We start from the raw sequence: 14,496 nt of genomic DNA, 5'->3' as shown, positions 1-14,496 counted from the left end.
AAATGAATTACAATGGTTCACATAAAGGTCAACATCATCGTTTTGTGTATACATTATGGAATATTTTTGCAAGCTCTGACAATTGTGTGACATGAGAATATTACCAAAAAAAACAGAACTGTATTAGTCTCCTATGATCAGCTAATTTGCAAATCTCCTGAACTGGACCTCTAACAGCAAAAAGTTCTAGTGAGTTTCTTGCAACGGTGTTGGTACCATTGCCCAAATAACTTTTACTTTGAATTGCAAAAAGAAGTTTGTCTTAGTCACACCAATCTACATGTAGTAGTAATTGTCAACAGCATTACCAGTGCCCACAGATTTGTAAACTGTGCCTATGGATTCACCATTCACACCCATACTTTTGTAATACTTACATATGGTTTTATAAACTGTGTGCATGGACTTGTAACTGGATTTTTTTTCTTCAGAGAACATGGACTAGTACAGAGCCCCCTAGTGCAAATCTAATTAAAAATCAGGAGCACAGACTTATACACTGCTCTTTTTTCCACATCTGACACTAGGGGGCTCCATACAACAGGATAGAATTGTAGGGTTGTGGTACATTTTCCCCAGTGCATCATGTTGTACTTCAAGTAGACCGAGCCCTACTGTGCAAAATTCAACAGTTTTAGTTCAACCAGATGTATTTATTGTTCTACACACAAGTGTACATAAACTTTTTCATTCAGGACATTACATCAGCATGCAGGTCACTAATAATTTTTTGAAGATATATACTCTAAATGGGTAATAAAACAAGCCCACATTATGTGCAGTATGTCAAAGTTGCCAATAAAATGCAAAACACATGTAATTTAACGGGGCATGAAAGACAAAAGGTATTCGTTATAGGCATTTTAGGAACCTTGAAATTTAGAAGCAAACGTTCTGGCTTACACAAATATAAGCACACCCTTTTTGTAACTACATAAAATAAGATGAGGATGTTGTTTTACATCCTGGTTATTTGCAAATATTCCTTCCCTGATGACAGAGTAGCTGTTGATAAACGTGATAAAATGTTTTACTTGTTCTAGGAACGTGGTTCTTCAGAGCCTGGGCTTACGAAACCATGTAGCAGATTCATCTGCCTCCTTTTGTCCTTGGCGCGGTTGATGGTCATCTTGAAGAGCTTGCAGTAGAGCTCCACTGCACAAGGAGTGTCATCATTGCCAGGGATAGGGAAGGTCACTAGGCTGGGGTTACAATTGGAGTCCACCACCCCAACAGTGGGGATATTCATCTTAGCTGCATCGCGAATAGCTACATGCTGCTGGAAGACATTATTTAGGGTGGAGAGGAAGACGATGAGGTCAGGAAGACGCACGCCTGGGCCGTACTGGATGGGTGCGTTAGTGAGCAGTCCGCCGCGCCAGAAGCGTGTGTGAGCATACTCCCCACAGTCTCTCGCCATGCTCTCAACCAGGTGACAAAACTGCCGGCGTCGACTGACAAAGAGGATCACTCCCCCCCGGTACGCCACGTGCGCTGTGAAATTCAGTGCTTGCTGCAGCAGCTCCAAAGTCTGATCCAGGTCAATAATGTCCTGATCCAGCCGGCAGCCAAACAGATAAGGCTCCATTAGCCTGCAAAGTTAGCAAGAAAAATTTCAGACTTATGTCTGCCAATAAAGTATCGTATCATATCATATCACATCATGTCAACATCATATCTGAAGATGAGCAAATTAACACCCAATGGTAGTAAACTGGTTTTTAAGCAATCACTTTCCCAAAACAACAGCTTACAATATCTTGGCTATTCTAGAAATTCAACAAAAATTCAAGCAAATTCCTTTACAATATATGTTAAACACTACATATTGCCCAATGTATCATTTTGAATTTGCAATGTTTAAAATACATTAAATCTTAAGGCTTCATTTTCAGAGTGACAGTGTACTAGATAATTGGTTATGGAAGATGGATGAAAGGATGAACTGAAAAAGATACAAAAAGAATGCATAAAGTATTACTATACCTATGTCTGCAGCCTTTTTTATGGCCGAGGTGAACCCTGGCCTCAAATAAATCCTTCAGGGAAATTAGTTCGGACAGGCGGAAGAAGTCCGGGTGACTGAGGGGTTGAGTGAGAACTCGATTTTCACCTAAAGGCAGGAATAGGAATAATAGGAATGTTACATAAATAAGTGGAAACTGTAGCGTATTAGTTCTTGCCTACAGGTATTTGCAACATATTTCAAATTTTATGAGATGAACACAAGAACATGAGCTTATGTGCACCTGGGATGTCATTGTGAACAGTCTGAGCGGCCGCCGCACTCGCGTATAGTCGACCATAAGCGTGGATGTCGGACAGTCTTGCCGATAGCTGTGCTGGACGGCCGAACCTCCAAAACACTGAATTAAACACAGACCACAGGCATAATCGTTTTATATATGTAACCATTTTTATGTCACAAAACCCAAATGAATGTCACCGCTAACTGGCGTTAAAGCACCCTGATCATGACTAAATCAGTCGTCACTTAAACGCAAATACACGCAAATAAAAGTACCTTACCAATCTATACGATGTGTTAATACAATACAGAAAAACATAGTAAAATTAAAATCGAACAGTTCCATCTCACCTTTAACAAGCTTTCCAGTCGCCATGCTTTCTCGAGTCGCCGGCCCAAGCGGATCTAAGTGCAAGGCTTGTCGGGAGTTGATGTCATTGGTGGGCCAACAGGGACGCAGAACGGGCAGTAGTATACGAGTTCTATTTGTCATATAAACTCAGCTTCCCACAATTCTCTGCATCGTCTAGGTTAAAGTGCACGCTCCAAAGCTTTATTTCTTTACCTCAAATGCAAACGAAAATGATGTTTATAATACAAATGCATATATTTGTTTATATACAGACAAAAATATTGCAGTTCCACAATAACAGAAACAAGGCTATAATATTTAATATAAAATATTTAAGAGAGGAAGACTGGAGTACCTTTCCATATTCTGTGAAATATCTTATTTTTTATTCTAAATGCATGATGCATTCTTCTACAATGTACTAAGTTTTAAACCTTATGTATTCTGAAAATGGGAGGAGTCATGGTTTCTTTCAGGCTCTTTCCAATGAGCTCATTCACCTCTTTACTATTTCCTGTTGACTTTACATAACTTTATATTAACCTGTTGCACAAGTACACAATTCTGTTTTTCACAAACTAAAAGAAGGTCATGAAAGTCTTTTTACTGTTAGGATGAACTTGATTTGATGTTGATGTTAGAAGCATCACGGAGTTATTGAGTGGGCATACTGGCTGTCCATACTTTCTGCCCACACATTACACATTGAAAAACAACTCACTCTCTTGTCCCTTTAAAAATGGACTTATTTGAAATATTGAATTAATAATCTATTATTTACTGAGGCATGGGGCAAATTGGTTACGTTTAAATTAATAATGAAGTTTGATAATAAATTCACTACATGATGGACACCTACAGGATTATGCTGGATCAGAGAAGGCTCTTTGATACTTAGCCTTTATGGATGATGTCCAGACGAGTCATCGTCATACATGTTGTTGACTCCAGATGCTGTGGGAGCTAATCTTAATATAAAGCACATTGCATCTTAAAGTTAGTGTCATGGTTCCCTAAACATAAAGACATCAGGGGTAGGCTGAGTTTTCAGTTGCAGTTCCAAGTTTTCCTGGTCCCTGATCCCAGAGATCCCAAAGAAATGAACCACCCTGGTACACTCAGAGCCAGGGATAACTGTCAGGACTACCATTTGCCCACATGAGGGCAGTTGTAAAAAGAAAATGGACGTATTGAACTGTTTATAAGTGTGCAAAAATGGCCTTATTTTATCTGTGAAGTGAGGAATTTTTTCAAGAGTTTTGAAAGCTTTTTTTTAAAGCAGTTGATTTATTCTGATCTGAAAAATGTAACTGTGTTATATTTTTAAGCAGCATTGTATTTTTTTTATCAGTTCTGGTTCCACTGACCCATTGTATATAGCATACTTGATTGTTTTGATTAAGCTATGGTTTTGAATCATGTTAAAATCAATGCATAATTAAGGAAATTTCATAACTGTTTCACTTACTCCAATTCACTTGCCCAGTAAAAGGTAGCCTGTATCTCATCTTAAGTAGCACAGCCTGAAGGAAATACCAGTCCATCCCAAGAAACATACAGTCTTATTAGGCACTTATTCACTCATACAAGTGTAGGGAGTACATGCAACAACTATACACACTGGGACTCAGACTGTGCTGCCTCTTTTTTATTTGTTTGGGAATATAAAGTATGAACTAGAGCCTGATTTGATATTACCATGAAAAAAAAGCAAACTAAGGCAAATTAATCCATATAAAGGACAATTTTATTTGATAAATTCTGGAGGTAATTTTAAGTGCCACCTAAGCTCCACTTGCATGTGATAATTTATTCTGAATCTGACCTTTGACCTTTTTTGGCAGCTGAATTTTCAATCCATTTTGAGCAGGATTAGCCAACTCAAAATTATGAGGATTTCTCCAATATATGCAACCCATGCACAGCTGTTTAATCTTCGGTGAAGTCATTATCAACATTTTATTATAATTTCACTCTTTATTTGACAGCTGCTCTTTAAAGATACATACATTTTTTTTATCCTCAAACAGGGAAAAGGGGAAAACTTTTTTTGCAAAATATTTATGAAAACTGGCAATGCACAGCATGGTCAGTAAAGTCTCTTCTTTTGTATAAACAAAAATAAATAACATTTTTTTCACATTAGGAATTCAAAAAAAGGTTTTGCCATACACATAGCACAACAAAAGAATGATTAAAAACTGTTAATGAAAATCAGTGGGACAGAGAGAAGGTCAATTAATTCAATGCACATAGGATTTGCTACCCATCAGCTGATCTTATTGCTGTTCTGTAAAAACAGCAATAAATTACAGTACTTTTTACATACAAATAGGAGGCGCAAGCACTGCCAGACATTACTCAACATAAAATGATGAAACAATGGAAAAGACAGCCCTGCTGATTTTGCATACCATTACCAGTTTAGACCAGTAACAAGGATACTTTTTACAGCTAGTTGTATATCACTCAATAGCAGATGGATTTAGTTATGGAGGAAGAAATAAATTCATTGTGTATAGTCTGGTAAGAAAGTGAATGGATGTCAATTACTGTTCTAACCCATCCAGATTAATATACAATTAAATGAGAAAAAGTAACATCGAGAAAACAGAATAGTTAATATGGAAAATCCAAAGGACAGCTGAAGAGGTCCATGCCTGACTCCTTTGGAGAGGCTAATGGAACACACAAATACAGACATATACCTGTACCCCCAGACTGACTGTCCAATTTTGTTTAATGATCTCTAAAAGGCTTAAATGACTGGAGATGTTTGGAAAAAATAAGATCAAAACGAGTACTGAAACACTTCTACTAAAGAACCAATCAGATGTCTTCTTCCAGGGAGTTTCCTGGATGTTCCAGGCCATGATAAAGATGATCTTAACACAAATCTGTCCACAAACTTTTAGTGTACCACAGAAAGAGAATTTCACAGTGGTTATTCTCATTGGAGTGGCCTCTTGTTCCCAGAAGACCAGGTCTCTACAGAATTCATTCTCCATTTCACTACTCATTTATAAATGCTGTTGTCAGCCCCAACCCATATGTCTTCAGGCTGTGTTGTTCTTCTGCTCGGGCATCAGTGAATTCACCATTTTCCCAACAACAGCTGGGTAGTGGTTTACTTGCATACAAAACAGAAAAAGCAACCTCAGACAAGATTAATTGAAGTCACTGCAAGTAGAATTCTTTTTAAAAGCATAAGTAGGTAAGAAATGTGATAACAGCACAAGAAATTGTAATATTGTTTCAGAATTTGTATCGGGATGGCAATCATTCTATTTAATCAGACCAATATTCAACTACAATTTCTAGGTACCAGTTCCATTTTTGTAGCACCCTTTTCATTATTAAATCTTAGTTTGTACTGTGGCTATTTTTTCCCCTCTGTTATATATTGTACATAAGGAAACCTTCATTTCACCAGCCAAGTATAACATAAATGTACATTATTGGTCCTTTGATAAGTTCAAGCATACAATTATAACATATGCAAAAAACACATGTAAGCTTTTTACAAACATATACCGGACTACCAACCAAAGCATGATTGTTATACATAACACAAGATGTATAAAAAGAAACCTGTCTCATGAGAATATGCTTGTTTAAACAAAAACTAGACAGTGAATCAGTATCAAAATCTTATTTATATTAGAGTGACAGTGGCATCCAATCTAGATTCCACCCTTTACAAGGTTCAGCATGACAAAAAATGTTTGTATCTGCTTTGACAACACTATAGTTAGTATGCTATACTACTTTGGCAATACATACATTGGTAACTATACAGCAAAAACCTGTGTGGATTATAAATTATTGTACTACATAGAACATAGTTTTGCACAAAAGCTCTCACAGTTTGTACACTGAAAATATCAACTGTTATTTGGTCTGCGATACTGTGGAGTGAGAGTGTCTCAAACTCCTGGTGAGCCACGAGTACACAAGTTTTCATAGTTTCAGATTGCTGCATTTCACCGTTTAATGAAATTTCTCTGTATTTTTTTCATTTGGGGCATGGACAGAACAAATGGGTATTAGCAATTATCAATTACAGTGGAATGGATTGTACTGAAATCTAGTATGGAAGTAGCCCTCTAGTACATTACACATAAGCCCATTTTACACATAGACATGGGACAGTATGTATAGTCAATGTGCCATCTGTTTTTGGAAAGAAAAAAAAGCATGAATAGAATGAGAGGGGTTACTGACTAATGGGGTCTTTTTGAGTTCTGAATACTAAAAAAAACCCTGAATATTTACAATATCACCTTAATATGTGTGAACATGTTTAAATAACCCTTGAAATGTAAAAATGTACAAAAAAACCTGTACGACACTTATTTTCTAATATTTCTTGCAATATAAGTATGAAAGTGCTGGAATAAATGAACATCTCAAAAGGAAGGCATTCCAAAGGTTTACCGTAACAGAAAAACCCAAAATAATATGTTACAAAATGCACTCACAATCCAGGATGCTGATTCTGACTCTGATCTGACCTCTGATCAGCACTTATTCTCTCCTCACATGATTCAAAACTGTTCTCCACACAGTCCTTCCTTTCCTCTCTCACCTGCTCTCCTTCCACTTGTTTCCCATCTACAGTTTCTCCATAGCAATTCCTCCCATCTTCTGCCCCAATGAGATCCCTATTCCTGACCTGAACACAGAAGAACTCATGGGGTTCTTCTTTGGAGAACGTCACAGGGTCTTTCTTGACTTGCACCATGTTCTCCAACAGAGAGGTGCCTTCCGGATGGCCCTGGTCTGAAACAGTGTCCTGCTTGAATAGCCTGTCAGGCAAACAGGAGGAATATGGAAGGCTGGCAGGTGAAGCGGTTTCAGGGGAACGCTTGAAAGGGTTCATTAATGTATTCTTGCACATGTTCTCAGTGTCACATGTTAATGGGCACGTGTTACACACTTCCTTTGCAGACTCGCTACCTTTATCTTGATGCTTGATGACTGCATTTTGCAAATTGGTTGCACTGGTCATATTGACACTCCTATCGCTATGTGGGCTGAGTTCGCTATAGCAGAACAGGTTCTGACTCTGTGACTGAAAAGCCGTCGTTTCTGCAGAGGGCATTACCTGATTTATCGGTCCGGCTTCTGTAATACAGTTAGAGGTGAAATTCTGTTCTGATTTGCACCTTTCCATCTCTGGCCTACTACTCTGAGTCCTACTGTCCTCCAAAGTCATTATGCTTCTCTTTTGCATTTTCAGAGCATCCATTTCCCTACTTGCTGCCTGATCACTTTTACTGGATTGAGAATAATAAAAATCAGGAGATGTACTTTGTAGCATCTGTCCATCTTGACTTCTGTCCTGTTCAGATCCAGATCTCTCAGAGAGTTCAAAATACGGAGCCTTTAACGTAGGAGAAATCTCAGCCTGCTGAGCTTCCAACGACATACTCCTTTCCAGCGGGAAATCGGTAGTGCTGATACTCTTCTTTCTGAACTCCTCGGTACTTATGCTCATTGTGGACACCTTCGCCTTCTCCGCCAAGAACTTCCTGATCTCTTGCTCAATGCTGTCATCGCTGTCTACAGAACTACTGTCTTCCACTATTTGAGATGCACAACCTGTAAATGTCTCCACACCAGCTAGTTCTTGTGCATCACCACTTTTATCTAAATTAATGCAGGGTTTCACCTTCTTATTTGTGAGTTTCGAGCTCATATTGCTCAATTTGCGTTTGGTACCTACAGTATGTTTAGATGTTTCATCACAGTTCTTGGGGATGGTACCGATTTTACTTTCAAGAAGAATTTTCTTTTTCTCAGACTCCTCATGGGATAATTCCATAATACCAGAATGAAACTTTTTCCTTGACTTTACCTTCTTGTCCTTTGTCTTCTTTCTCAGTCTTCTTTTGGTCTTTAGCAGATCTTTAATTGCAGCATCTAAATCTTCATCACTATCTAATGAGCTGCTCTTGTCTCCACTCTCTCCCAATCTATCTGCCAATATTGGTGATCCCGATACTTCATTTTTTACAGTTGCTAAAGGCGAATCTCCTTCATTAAGTGCTGAACCCTTAGCATTATTTGGATTCTCAGGATAGCACTTCTGGTCAGGATCTTTCATAGTTTCTGCACTTTTTGTTGTCACATCAATTACAACAGAAGCATCTATAATACTTCCAGAAGCTTGAACACCAATGATTCCATCACACCGTGTCTGAGAGACTGGTTCTTTAATCTCTTGTTCTGGACCCTCTCCTTTGCCAGCTTTAAAGTTGTCCTCCTTGCGTTTTCTTTTATGGGATAAAGTAGGCTTTAGCTTTTTGCTCTGTGGCGAGTCAGCGTTCTTCTGCCAGATGTCATCTTGATTCCTCTCATATTTTGTGTCAACAAGCTGCTGCTTATGCATTTGTGCCTTTGATTCTAGGAACTTCCTTATTTCCTGCTCAATGCCATCATCGCTGTCAACAGAGCTATCATTACTTTTGTTATCAGACCAGTTAGGGCAGTCCTCAGTGGGTAAAGATGGAGACTCAATACAAGGGTTTGAAGGAGATGAAGTCTCTTCAAAGGACCTAGGCATAACAGTTTTAGAAATGTCCAGTATAGCCTCGGCACACATAAGTTCAGCTGTTGTGTTTACCTTCAGTGGAAGTGGAGTTTCAAGAGGCAAAATTGGGTTATTCTTAAATAAAGCCACCTTGTTGTCAAATGGTGTGTTCACTTGATCCGGAACCACAGCTGATGGAATTGTACTTTTAGGCAGCTTCTCAGAAATCTTTCTTTTGGATGACATTTTCTGTTTTTTGAAAGCTTGATTACTAGGTTTTTCTGAACTCAGTGCAGCAGTTTTACCTACTTGGGTAGGCTTAGGATGAGAAGGTTTAAAGGCTTTTGTGGTATGTTCATGCTTTTCCTTTTGCTTTTCCAGCTGGTAGTGCCGAATGGCTTCTTCAATGCCATCATCGCTACTGGAATCAGACTCTTCTTTGGCTTGAAAGACTTTGGATGTTGTTCGGGAGCCTTCGTGTTTCTTTTTCTTCTCCAGCTGGTAGTGCCAAATAGCCTCTTCGATGCCATCATCACTGCTAGATTCTGGTGTCTTTTCCTCTTTCACTACTGAAGGAGGCTGAACTGTTTTGGACAGGGAAATCACATCAGCTGCATTTTTGATGACTTGAGCCTTGTTGACATCGGTTATGTTAATAGACAGACTATTCCCATCATGCTTTTCCTTGTGGAAAGGGATTCTTTCCATAGCCATTGAGTAGCTTGCTTTCAGATTTTTTGGAGCATAGTTACTGGCAGTTAGGATTTTACTCCTATCTAAATATTTCTGTGTTTCTGATGAGGAAAAGTTTCTTTTCAGCTGCTTGGACATCTGCAGTGGATTTGTGTTTAACTTCATGCTCTGTTTGGGGTCACCCTTTTCCTTCAGATACTCTTGAATTGCTTCCTCAATTCCTCTGTCCACAGAGTCATCGCTATCAGAATCCTGGCTCTGGGATTCCAACTTTAAGGCCTCTGTATTTTGTTTCTGTGTTCTGCCAACGCTCATTGCCCCCCTCTGTCTTGCCTTCTGTACAACATGGCTTGTCTTTCCATTGTAACCAGGGGCCCGGGGTTCACCTGTCTGGAGAGTTCCACCATTCTCCTCATTCATGTTGAGAGAGGACTGGGTGCTTCTTAGGCTGTCAATAATCATCTGGACTTTCCCAGGGATCAGACTGCTAGTGGTAGATGTGACACTGCTAGAGTCATCAAAGCACGAGGGCATGCTAAAGCTGCTAGCAGGACCGTAGGATCTCCATTCTGTATGCATTGCAAATGCAGGCAGAACATTCTTCAGGAACATTCTAATGTGCTTGGGTTGGATGTTGTCATTCCACTGATCTTTTAAGCCATATCTGCACCCTGAAAAACATTTAAAAAGTACAGAATTATGTCAGTATTAATTTACTTACAAACACATATACACACATGTACACACATATACAAACATAACAAAATATGATCATGCTATGTAAACAAGTAATTTTTGACCCCTTTTTTTCAAAATGCAAACAAGAAGGCAATACATACAATTCAGGTAATGTATCAATTAAATTTAATTATATATGTAATAACCAGTGAAACTGTTACAACTTAAAGTTTGCAGGCAAAACTAATAACCATTCACTGGTAATTTAATTACTACCACCTGTAGAGTCTAGGAAAGACAATATTTCAGTTAAGAAACCTAATTAAATGTCAACAGCACATATTTGTTAAGGGACTGACATGTATGTGCTTGGCTCACTGCAATTATGAATGAGAAGGTGTGTGTCCTTGAATATCTCTATACCTCTTCCTGGAATATACCATATACTATACCACTAAGAACATTTTCTAAACAAACTGATTTGTGCCACTGTGTTTGTTTCGGATTATGTCAAAAATGACTTAGTATGTCGTATGTATTCCTAGAAAAACATTGGAGTTTGGTATAACAAAGCAAACAGACATTCTTAGTCTGTCAGTCGATCAGTCTTACTCACTCACTCACTCACTCTCTCGTCATTTATTATGAAGCCAAAATGTTCCCAAACTACTGATTTAAGTGATGTGGGAGGGGCTTTGAGTTCTCTAGCACTAGCTGTAACCAACTCAAAGCCACAATTGGCATAATGTTTACCATGTTGAACATCTACTTGTGATATTAGGTTTCACCCATGTCAAGAAATGTGTTAATTAATTTCATTACTTGTTCCAAACTGAAAATGCTGTAACTGAAAGGCACACAACGAATGTTTGTACTGTTACAGCCCTTGTCTTTACTTTAAATGTACACCTGAAATGCTCTTCAGCAAAATCTGTTTAAAAATTGCAATACATATCAAATCGGCAATATAATATTGATTTGGACGGTCACTGCCGATTCCCACCCATAAGCAACATCTTTTAATTTGATCTCACAATAGTATATACTTTACATATTATATTTCATGTTGTGAAACAGCAATAAAGCAATAAGAAACACTGCATGGAATCACTGTTTGAATGAAATTTTAGAAAAAATGTTAACTTAGTTTCTATAGGTATGGATTGACTAGTGGCAGACCAGAGCTGCTTTATACATCTTTAAAAAAAAAGCATCTTTTGTATCGCACTGGGATAGTTATGAGTGAACACTCACATAATACTGTTATTTACTTCATGTACTGCAAGTACTGTACGTAGCTAATTGCCCAGCAGGTGTAGGCGAGTCACGTGGTCCGCGCTGCTCAGCGAATCACAATTCCGATTCGAATCCGAATCAATAAAAACACGCAAAAGCGCCATAAAATTCCACATAACCTAATCCGAAGTAGACCCAAAAATCCTGGGCAGGGCGGTGAACTTGCGCCGTAGCAAACTTCAACATTGCGACCTGCTCAACAAATAAACTAAGGGCTTAGAATATGCCTAATATGCACGTTGCTTACTATCTGGCAGACAGCAACCAAAAATACCGAAAATAAATACAAGCTTCTTGTGCTTTAAGCAGTTTGGGTATAAATATTATGCACCGTGTCAGCAGCACTGCCGTCCAGGTGTCATTTATTGCCACTTTCCGGCTATAATAACATATAATGGCACGGTTTTCAGCATCAGCCGTGAGCCATTTTGACGCCAGCTTCGGAAGCAATTTTGCAGACAGCGAGCCCGGCTGTCGCATTGCCGCACAAGGATGTCCCGTATCCCTCTAGCGGCTTACACTGCACCGATGCCCGGTGAGAATGACTAAGAGACACCGCTGAGAAACCAGCTCTCGCCGTCAGGCGGCCACCATATTTTCCGCTAATCATTTGCAACAAAAATCGTCCGGTCCGATACCGTATTGCCGCACACGTTCACCAACAGTGATATTTCCAAACAGTAACTCGTTAATTAATGACAAAAGTTGTCGTCTGCTCCATTTCATTGTCTTGAGAAATCTAACGCTAGCTAGCTCCGGGCCTCTGCACTTCGATGCCGGTGTTTCTGCAAAGGGATTCTTCATTTCTAGTCCTCACCCACCTCCAGACATTACTCCTAATGTGAATATATTAACGAAAAAACGGGGTAACTACCTGATCAGAGTCCACTCGCCCCAAGCATACGCCCTTTTGCAAGTGTTTCCTTCGTAAATTTAAGTCCACAGATTTTGAAGTGTTCCCACACGGCTCGGGTGCGCGCATGTCGTGCACGGCTCTGCACAGCCCAGCGTGCCCACTCACCTTAGGAGGCTCCGTTAAAGGCGCCGTTTGCTTCGCTTCCAGTCGGGCTGCACTTTTCCTGCCGCCTGTCATGCCGCGCCTTCGCGTTGGGAGACTTATGGTGGCCTCCGTTTTGGAAATTGCACTGGGGTATATATCGAAGATCTCTTCACCGCATTCGTTTGGAAAAACAGCCGTTCATGCAGCAGCGTTTTACGCCCATTAGATTGATTTTTTCCCCTTTTGTTACTTTCTTGTAATATTTTCCCCAATTAATTTAATATGGCTTTGATATTTCGAAGAGTGTATTTGCTTCTTAAGAATTATTAAACGTTTTCAAATCTACAACAAAGTGAACAATGCTTTGGAGTAAAAAAGAACGATTGCAGCTTAATTGTAAAATGAGTATTTATATTAAAATACGTTGAAACATGCTTTTAAAATATGTAGCTTGCCATCCTCTGTTTAAAAAGTAGCTGCCATAATGGTTTAGTGTATTAATGTTTCATTAATGTGAAAATGTACTGTATAGTATATAGTGATATACCACGGGCCATATGAATTTACATGAAAAGTTCTGCGAAGTGTTGATGTTCATCCAGGAGACCCACAGTGCATATGAAGTGCATACATAGCTTTATTTATATACCTTTGCTTACGCAATCAAACACTATGCATGTATAGACTTAATTCCAGCCCCCATGTCTGTCCTGTATTTTTGCACTTTTTTGGTCCACTGTGAATCCCTCATATTGTATCCCTTGCTGTAGGCCTACAGTATGTTAGGATTTCTACACAAGCAGATACCTCGAGAAGGCCAGGTCCATCCTCAAGGACCATATCCATCCTCATCTACAAACTCACCCCTGCCATCAGGGAAACAGTACCGGAGCACTGGAGCACAGATAAACAGGCTCAAGAACAGTTTCTATGCTCTAGCAGTGAAGCTGCTCAGTAGCTGTTAATGCCACTGGCATGGACAGTTTGCACATTTCCTTTTTACTTATTTAGTTTTTTCTTAAATATTTTGACTGTTTTACTTTTTATGTCTAATTTATTTCTCTTATAGCACTTACTGTAGGAAGCTTTTGAGGAAACCCATTTCATTGCCAGCATGGCTGTTTGTTGCATTGTTGTGCATTTGATAAATAAACTGTGATTTGATTTGATCTTGGTTCTAGGGAGCCACTCTCTTTGTATTACTGTTTAATGAAGCTTACATCATATATATAAAATAACTCAAATATTCAACTCCTTTGGACTTTACCACATTTTATAGTTTTACAACATGGAATTGAATCCTGGGGGTGCTGTGTGACACTGTGGCTGTGTCTGTAATCAAAAGTTCAGCAGTTCAGATCCAGTGGCCGGTAGAGTGATGTACTGTTACGGGATGTAATATACATTAATAATATACATAAATAATATACATTAATAATACACATTAATAATATACATTAATAATACACATTAATAATATACATCAATAAACATAATATTCAAATGTTTGTTATTATCATATAATGTTTGTTATTAATGTATATGAAAGCTGAGAAGTTAGGATGTTAAGGTATGGTTACATGTGGCTTTTTAATGTTCTAGGCATTATGAAGGTACGAATGCATCATAAAGGCATTATGAAGGTGCAGTCTATGTAAAGAGTTACCACATATCTTTGCTGACAGAGTAAGGCA

At 38.8% G+C, this 14,496-nt stretch overlaps 2 protein-coding genes and 1 long non-coding RNA gene across 4 annotated transcripts; 1 reads left to right on the top strand and 2 right to left on the bottom strand.

Annotated features, from left to right (window-relative positions):
- Positions 1 to 632: 632 nt before the first annotated feature.
- Positions 633 to 2,692, bottom strand: mrps2 (mitochondrial ribosomal protein S2). The gene is made up of 4 exons (XM_023817975.2): positions 2,600 to 2,692; positions 2,250 to 2,366; positions 1,987 to 2,113; positions 633 to 1,592 (listed from the first exon to the last, which is right to left on the bottom strand). Exons 1-4 carry the CDS (start codon positions 2,622 to 2,624, stop codon positions 1,040 to 1,042), a joined length of 822 nt encoding a protein of 273 aa, XP_023673743.2. The 5' UTR covers positions 2,625 to 2,692; the 3' UTR covers positions 633 to 1,039.
- Positions 2,693 to 5,771: 3,079 nt separating this feature from the next.
- On the bottom strand, positions 5,772 to 12,934 carry ppp1r26 (protein phosphatase 1, regulatory subunit 26). 2 transcript variants are annotated; one of them, XM_023817977.2, is made up of 2 exons: positions 12,824 to 12,934; positions 5,772 to 10,499 (listed from the first exon to the last, which is right to left on the bottom strand). In XM_023817977.2, the coding sequence occupies exon 2, from the start codon at positions 10,438 to 10,440 to the stop codon at positions 7,078 to 7,080; it is 3,363 nt and encodes a 1,120-aa protein (XP_023673745.2). In that variant the 5' UTR covers positions 10,441 to 10,499; positions 12,824 to 12,934; the 3' UTR covers positions 5,772 to 7,077. The 2 variants fall into 2 exon arrangements, with proteins under 2 accessions (XP_023673745.2, XP_023673744.2); XM_023817976.2 differs by lacking the exon at positions 12,824 to 12,934 and adding an exon at positions 12,677 to 12,805.
- On the top strand, positions 11,933 to 13,971 carry LOC111847081 (uncharacterized). The gene is made up of 2 exons (XR_002839015.1): positions 11,933 to 12,337; positions 13,573 to 13,971. It is a non-coding gene; the product is annotated as an uncharacterized lncRNA (long non-coding RNA).
- Positions 13,972 to 14,496: the final 525 nt, after the last annotated feature.

The sequence above is a fragment of the Paramormyrops kingsleyae genome, chromosome 7 (genome assembly GCF_048594095.1).
Source record: "Paramormyrops kingsleyae isolate MSU_618 chromosome 7, PKINGS_0.4, whole genome shotgun sequence".
Taxonomy (NCBI): domain Eukaryota; kingdom Metazoa; phylum Chordata; class Actinopteri; order Osteoglossiformes; family Mormyridae; genus Paramormyrops; species Paramormyrops kingsleyae.
Note: the sequence above shows the minus strand (reverse complement) of the source record. Positions and strands in the feature narration are given on the sequence as shown.

Coding starts and splice junctions, on each gene's coding strand:
- mrps2 (XM_023817975.2), bottom strand. CDS start 2,624: ATGGCGACTGGAAAGCTTGTTAAAG. Junction 2,367..2,599: donor GACTGGAAAGCTTGTTAAAG/GTGAGATGGAAC, acceptor TGTTTAATTCAG/TGTTTTGGAGGTTCGGCCGT. Junction 2,114..2,249: donor TGTTCACAATGACATCCCAG/GTGCACATAAGC, acceptor TCCTGCCTTTAG/GTGAAAATCGAGTTCTCACT.
- ppp1r26 (XM_023817977.2), bottom strand. CDS start 10,440: ATGTTCCTGAAGAATGTTCTGCCTGCATTTGCAATGCATACAGAATGG.